Source organism: Castor canadensis, chromosome 1 (assembly GCF_047511655.1).
Source record: "Castor canadensis chromosome 1, mCasCan1.hap1v2, whole genome shotgun sequence".
NCBI classification, from domain to species: Eukaryota; Metazoa; Chordata; class Mammalia; order Rodentia; family Castoridae; genus Castor; species Castor canadensis.
The window spans coordinates 119,160,978-119,169,314 of record NC_133386.1 but is presented as its reverse complement, the minus strand read 5'-3'; the positions used below and the strand labels follow the sequence as shown (position 1 = coordinate 119,169,314).

The 8,337-nt window shown below is 36.9% G+C and overlaps 1 protein-coding gene across 1 annotated transcript in view; it reads left to right on the top strand.

Annotated features, from left to right (window-relative positions):
* The first annotated feature begins 7,049 nt into the window (after nt 1-7,049).
* Tyr (tyrosinase) overlaps nt 7,050-8,337 on the top strand; it is a 94,007-nt gene continuing 92,719 nt past the window's right edge. The window contains exon 1 of the mRNA XM_074065972.1: nt 7,050-7,997. Coding sequence (XP_073922073.1) covers nt 7,179-7,997 — 819 coding nt within the window. The 5' untranslated portion in view covers nt 7,050-7,178. The remainder of the gene's footprint in view (nt 7,998-8,337) is intronic.

The following is an 8,337-nucleotide window of genomic DNA, read 5'->3' as shown; positions in this document are numbered from 1 at the left end:
GCCTTCCCATACATCCTCCTCCAGTTCAAAATACTCCGCACAACAAAGCCAATGTTCTTTAGGCACCATGCTCTAAAGCCAGCACAGAGAATTGTTAAACTGACAGTTTGTGTCATTGCTTATGTTCAATAAACACTGGATGCTATGTGCTTTCTCCTAGGGGACCTGCACAATTTATTGACATAAGAACAAGTCCTTTTTACTCCCAACATTGCACATTTTAGTTCTATGTTTTAATCCAACAGCTACATTTGCTCTAATGTCCTCAGAGGACATCATTGTGGTGCCTCTCATCAGCCACCCTGCAATTCCAGTTAATTTTTTCCTACTAGTTATTTTTTTTCTACAATGTGTCTTAAATTATACCCTCTATTCTTATAATACATTTCTTTGATACTGCTATTGAAATAATTTCTAGTAAAGATTTAATTACAAGTAGTGTTTGCATTAAGCAATAGCAGAACTAGTTCTGAATGTAGCAGAATTGTGCATAATCAGGAAATCAACTCCCAGAAAATTAATACCCTCTGCCTTCAGGATAATTTATGGAGAGGTCAATTGAAACAAAGAAAATGCAAGTCATCCTGCATTGTGGGAGCCACATCTTTCAACAGTTTCAAGAATAATACTACTAATTTTAGAGGAGCTCTTGTACATATCTGGGATGATATATCACAATAGATCACCTTTGAACTGAAGCAAGGGTGAACCAAGACTCATCTTTACTCTCGAAGCTGATCAAGAACATAGCCAAGTACCCAAAGGTGACCTTCAGAACAGTTACAAAAATACTTTGCTTAGGCCAAGTATGAAGTCAAGAAACAGAAGAGTTAGTACAGGAAAACGCAACCAGCAAATAAACCTAGCACTATCACAAGAGCAAGAATAAGAAAAATGAAACACCTATGAGATTTGGAATTACACAAGAAGACATTCAGTCATTTACTAGAACCTTGATATTAAGCATAAACATCAGTTTCCTTAACAATAATGGAGTATGATATGTGTTTTATAGTCTTAAAATGAGGAGTGCCAGAAAAAAAATTACACAAAAGCCAACCCCATCTAATAAATAACACTTCCTGAAGTGATTTTTTTAAAAAATTCTGATAAATATTGGCCCACTTTCCTTCCTAACTAGGCCTATGTAAAAGTATTTATGTAATGGGTCCCTAGTTTTTGTCTCTCTGTCTCTGCTCATAGTACACCTTCTCACCTCCCCGCTTCTACACTGAGTTTGTTATTGGACTCCATCTTCCTGACTTACTGCCTGATGCTGCTTTCAAAATGATGCCTAGTCTCAATCATGTTACTTCCCTTATTTATTTCTGCTTTTTTTGTGTCCTAAGTTATAATCATTAAAGTTCATGCTTTAAATCTAAAATATTAAGATTTGTTAGATAAGTGTGGTAAAAACATGGGTACTCTTTTTATTGTTTATATTTTTCAGTATATTTGAAATGTTTTAGAATCTTAAAATCTATTTCACAAAATAAAGAAAATAAAAGCCAGGCAACAATGGCTAATGCCTGCAATCTTAACTACTTTGAAGGCTGAGATCAAGAGGATTGCAGTTCAAGGCCAGTCTGGGCAAAAAGTTTATGAGATTCCATCTCAACCAATAGCTGGATACAGAAGCTCACATCTGTCATCCCAGGTTATATGGGAGGTTGAGATTGGGAAGCCTAGGCAAAAAAAAAAAATGTTTGCATGACCCCTCTCAGTAGAAAACAGCTTGGCAAAGGTGCATGCCTGTCATCACAGCAACAGTGGAAAGTAAAAGAGGAGATCTGTGGTCTAGACTCACCTGGGCAAAAAGTGAGACCCTATCTCCACAATAACCATAGTGAAAAGGGCTGGAAACACAGCTCAAGTGGTAGAATACCTGCTTCACTTGTGCAAAGCTTTGGGTTCTAGTACTGCCAAAAATAAGAAATTGATCTATATGTTCATACGTCCATCTATTCCCCCATCTAATAAAGATCTACTTAAAGAGCTAAAGACTGTATCAAGCATTCAGTGTGAATCCACATTTTGACCTTCAAAGGATTCATGGTTTTGAAGGAGCATAACACATACCAATAAATTATTAAAAGCACTGTCATAAGTACAATTACAAAGGTGAACTAAGGATACAACAAGACAATAGAAGAAAGTCTTTCAGGCTACCCTTGGGGCAGTCCTATAGATCAGCAAATGTTTTCCTTATTCTGTGACACTGAATTGAAGATGACAGTGTGGATAGAAATTATGCAAGTAAATAAAGGGGGAACACATCTTAGTTGAGGAAAGAATATGTGTGCTAACCTGAGTCCTGAGGAAACCTGACATTTCAGCACCACTCACAAGTTTTAATCAGAGAAAAAGGGGACATAAGAAAATTGGGTGGAGAAGGGACCAATCTATAAAAATGCATAAGTACATCCAATAAAATAGTTGCTTTGTTTTAGTTCTTTACACTGGAAAAGGTCTAAAAATAAGGAGAACTCAGTAATTATGACATCACCACTAGCATCTAATTTGTGGTATTTAATAAAAATAGGATATATCTTTAAGTACTTTAATATGTGCCAGACCTTATATTTAGTGTTTAGCATGTATTAGTTTACATAAAATTCAAAAGAGCCCTATGTGGTAAGGCTAAGCCCTCTGAGGTAGTGACAAATGAAGTTATTGAAAAAAACTGTAATTACTCATTCTCATCCCCCATTTTTCCCCATGGGACCTAAGAACTAATAACCAGCAAACTTTCAATATAAATTCAGAGTGTCTGACTGCAAAACGTCAAATCCAGGATCAGTGAATTTATTCAACTTTGTATCTCTCCCCTGCTCCCCTATGTATCTATTACAAGGTCTCAGGAAGTGTAAATGCTCAACTATAAAAGGTTGATCTCTGCATATTTTCCCTTTAGCTCTGCATATGCAGACATAAACACAGCCACAATAATCATTAGCCTAAATATCACATCCAGTTCAGAAGTATTTAAGGGTAACTGAATAGCTTATTCTTTTTTTAAAGAATTATAGTTAATAAATGCAAGGTAATAATAGAATTAAGAAATGACCATTCTTTCAATCTCTAATAAAATAATATCCATAGGAAAATATCAGTAAATAGCAAAAGCATATAAAATTTCATTAAAGAATTATATAATAAGACAGTGTGACATCACCTCAAGTCACTGGTTTTTGTCAAAGAACAAAAAGTGTGAAAACCAGACAATATAGTATTCTGTTATCTTGGAATAAGCAGTCACAGCAACAACGGTGAAGTAATTCAAAACAAAAAACAAGAAGAAAATTCAATCCCAATTTAATCAAATCTCTAGCTCTAACTCCCTAATTTATCACAAAATATAAGTGATTATTATTGAAAATGTATAAGATGATAGGAAATATAAGATAAATATCATGTTAAGTCCACTATGAAAAAAATTATTCAATCTAACAATAAAATAAATAAATAATAAAAATAAATAAATAAATAAAATAAATAAATAATACAAATAAAATTTATATAGGGCAAAACCCAGTTTCTCCCACAAATTACACTTTTTTTCATAAAAGAAAATTACAGATGAAGAAAACTGATGTGACATATCAACCAAATGAAATGTATAGACTTGTTTGGACCTTGAAAAACTAAAAATCTTTAGAGACAAAGTAAATTTAACATAGACTTGAAATCAGATCATATTAAGAAATTATTTTTTCTCTTTGAAATATATGTGTGTTATACTTTTATATCCATAACTGTAGCTCTGTATAACTACATTAAGGCAAAACATTATCTATGATTTGTTTTAAAATATTCCAGTTTTTTAAGTTAGTGGAAACAGAAGAAATAATGCTTATAGAAAAATGCTGCTGTTGAAGCTTGGTAACATGCCCATGCTGTTGAAGCTTGGTAACATGCCCATGCTGGCATTTTCTTATTTGAACAGTTTTACTACTGTTCCAGTAGTAAAATTTCTTTTAAAATGGAAGCTATTTTTACTGAGCTCATTTCGTTACCTGTTCTCAACAATTGTCAGCCACTAGTACAAAGGGAAAAGACTGGAAAACAAAGATGGAGAAGTGTGTTTAAATCTCCATCACAGAGGAGTAAATGGAAGTGACCTTGTTGAGAAGAAAGCAAGACTGACCAGGTCAATGTAGGGAATGGGGAATGATCAATATAAATTTCACAAATAGAGGCCAATCACACTCCATAACTCAACAGATCAAAAGTGAAACCATATTCAATTCCCACAAACGTTTTACCCTCTACTGTTCCTTATTTTGGTTATTAGCACAAATCAGTAACCTAGGAGGCAAACCCAAATCTCCTATCCCTCACCTGTTACTCTCAATCAAATTGTCACCTATATATCTCTCAAGACCATTCAGATATCAGCACTCGTTGGTGCACACCATTTCTCACTTGGTATAATCCAATAGTGTCCAAACAGTTATCTCTGCATTTACTCTAACTTCTACACTCACATCTGTTCTCATCTCAGCAGCTTCAGTGAAATATTTTAAATTTGAGTGTGATTGCATCAAAACTCTGCTTCAAACCCTTTATGGACTATGATCTGGTCCATGTACAAAACTCCTTACTGATATCACTAGTGTTATAGGGCTACAATAACCATAACTGTCTTTAGAGCCTTGAAAGTGCCATGTCACTTCTACGTGGAGCTGTGACACTTCAACTGACACTTCAACTAATCCTTCAGATGTCCCTTGAAATGTCATTTCTCCCAGAAAACTTTCCTTCACTGTCCTCATAAAAATACACTCCTCTGCCATCTTTTTTAATAGCTCTCTGTAATTTTCTTTTACAAAAACTTTAAAAAGTAATTTAATTCAAAAAAGTTACTGCAGTCAGTGAGTGCTTGCACTGTGTTTACTGAGATGCTACTTCCAGTTAATAGATTATTACATTAGCTCTGTGTTAGAATATATCATGCAGGATAGGATAAGACACCTTCAAATCCCATAGCCTGGAGATACCTAAAGAATGTCTAGAGTCAAAGAAGAAACCCAGTCTAGACAGGATTTGATACTGAGGAACCCAGTACAATAAGATTTTTATATGTGTGGGTTAGAGAAGATAGTGGCCTATATTGAGGAGAAAAAAAGAGAACTGTCCATTTTAGAAAATCAAATCTGTGAAGGAAATGGAAAGGTACAATTTAGCCATTCCTCTAAGCAAGCCCTGAAGATGAAAAATAGACTAGATAGGGCAGCCACAAAAGCACTTAGAGAGCGTGATGAGACTTTCTAAATTATTTCACGAACAGCCTGATTGGGGGCAAGGCAAATGAAAGGCAAAATTCTTAATTAAATTGAACAGAAGTTGAATTCTGTCTGCAACTAGACAGAAAAGAAGTACAAAAGGCCACATGTGGTTACAAGTAATATAGAACCAAGATTCTCCAGGGACAAGAAGTTCTGTGTTAAATCTCTTTTTGGTTCTGAAAGGAGAGAGAAAAAGGACTAAACTTCCTGGAGGAGAACATATGATAACTTCCTGATCCCAGCCAGAGGCTATATTTCCATGGAAACTTCTTTTTCTCCACCCACACACTGCTCCATCTACCTGCAAAGACTGGCTGAGTCTCAGAGAATTTTATGGACAAGCCTTGACATTTTCCTAAATAAGGAGGCAAACCCTAGCAAGAAGGGAAGAAAGCAGAGCAGGCTGACATTCCAGCATCCCCAGGAAAGTGATGGCTTTCCCTCAACCTCCTAGGCTCAGGACCCAGACAACACTCACATTTTCCTCCAACTTTCACTTCTGTTCTATTGTTCTTTAAATTCAGAGGACCACCCAGCTTTATGTGCCAAGTAGGACAGGGAAGGCAGTCTCAAAGTGTGGTTTGACCCTTAACATCATTCTTCAGCTCACACAGGGCTAATCTTGGTTCAAACCACTGTTCAGTCTCTAAGATTTAATTACCTGTGACATAGAAGGCCTATCTGAAGTTAACCCTCCAACTCAGCAGAGAAACACAATTCCCACCTTTACAGTTTCCCCTGTCTCAAGTGTCATCTCCATTTTCTTTGTCTTTCCCACTTCTGCTCACTCTTTGAGGTTTTACTCAAGGGAAGCTCCTGTAATAACATTTGCGTACTATTAGCCAAAACTATGAAATCTTTTCCAATATCCCTAGTTGACAAAAGTGTCCCTTTCATTCAAAGTTTGATGCATTTATTATCTGCACTACTCAATTTAAAACTAACGTAAGTAGCTAAAACTATATGTTTGCCATGCATTTCAATTTCCCTAGCTCACTATACACACAGAAAAATAACTTCTGGAAAAATTGAAGTCATCAAAAAAAATTTTTTGACCAAATATATTACTTCTTAATCACTCACTAAGTTGACGATTACTCAGCAAGAACCACAGTGCAAGACAATTCAAATAAATGAGTGAAACAATGTGACTACAATGAGAAAGAGAAGAGAGAAACAGAGAGAGAGAGACAAGACAGAGAGAGAGAATTTGGAAATCTAACTAGAAAAGCTCCCACAATGAAGCAGTTCACCAAGCTATCAAAGGGACCTATCCTTATTAATAGTCAGAAAATGCATCAAGACAATCAGGAAAAATTATTGGACAGATTTTTTTTCTCCTGATACATTGCATCAAATAAGTAAACTGAAATGAAATCAGATATAAGAAATAATCTGTGATCTCCGAACAAAATCTCTTTGCAAAATCAGTTCTACAAATATTGGGGTCAACTAATGGTCTTTGAAAAACAGCAGTCTGTGCCCATAATCCAGAATACTTCTTGACTTTTCTTCATAGGACAAGCTCTATTCCTGATACTATTTCTGATTTGCAGATCAAGGCATTGTTAATTTCATTGTTAATTTGCTTAGGTAAGACATTATTACTATTAAATGTTATTATTAAAGTGACTTAAGAATTAAACTACTAATGCTTTAAAATAAGCCTATCCCACTTGATATATGTGCCAACTCCAGTGAAAAGTTAGTCATGTGCTTTCCAGGAGATGAAAGCTTAAGATGAAGGCTGAGAGCATTTGATTTTGGAGGTAGGAATGGCATTATGTAGGTCTTAGCCAGGGCATGTGATAGTCACTGTAGTCACTGGAAAGAGAAGTCTTTGGCTGCAATTAACCAGCTCAAGCAGAGCTTGTAAGGTCTAGAGGAAAAATGTTCCTGGCTTTTTTGTTCTGCCTGCTATGGAGTTTCCAGATCTCTTTGGGCCATTTCCCTCGAGCCTGTGCTTCCTCTAAGAACCTGATGGAGAAGGAATGCTGCCCACCATGGCAGGAAGATGGGAGCCCCTGTGGCCAGCTTTCAGGCAGAGGTTCCTGTCAGGACATCCTTCTGTCCAATGCACCACTTGGGCCTCAATTCCCCTTCAGAGGGGTGGACGACCGGGAGTCTTGGCCCTCTGTCTTTTATAACAGGACCTGTCAGTGTTCCGGCAACTTCATGGGATTCAACTGTGGAGCTTGTAAGTTTGGATTTGGGGGACCAAACTGCACAGAGAAGCGACTGTTGGTGAGAAGAAACATCTATGATTTGAGTGTTCCAGAGAAGGAAAAATTCCTTGCCTACCTCACTTTAGCAAAGCATACTACCAGCCCAGACTATGTGATCCCCACAGGCACCTATGGCCAAATGAATAATGGATCAACACCCATGTTTAATGACATCAACATTTATGACCTCTTTGTCTGGATGCATTACTATGTGTCAAGGGACACATTCCTTGGGGGATCTGAAATCTGGAGAGACATTGACTTTGCTCATGAAGCACCAGGTTTCCTGCCTTGGCACAGACTGTTCTTGCTGCTCTGGGAACAAGAAATCCAGAAACTGACAGGAGATGAGAACTTTACTGTTCCATACTGGGATTGGAGGGATGCAGAAAACTGTGATATCTGCACAGATGAGTACATGGGAGGTCGCCACCCTGCCAACCCTACTTTACTCAGCCCAGTGTCCTTCTTCTCCTCTTGGCAGGTAAGATGTGCTGTTCACACAATGTACAAGAATAAAGGGACTTTAGCAGTCACTTCCTCAGGCAGGTTTTCATAACCTTCGCTCCTGCTATCCCCCTGCCCAGTGTAGAAAAGTTTCCCTGTTCCGAGCTCTTAATGTAGCCTATATTTTTCCTTATAGAATACTGTACAACTGTAATTCAGTAAGTATCTGTGTGGTTATTTGTCTATTATCTGTCTCTTCTCCTAAGTTTCTAAGCTGAATGAACAAAGAGTAGCTATTTTATCACTGTGTTTTCTAGCACCTGACATAAATAAATACAGGTGGAAGAAACGCTTTTCTGCCTTGTCTTCCAAAAATT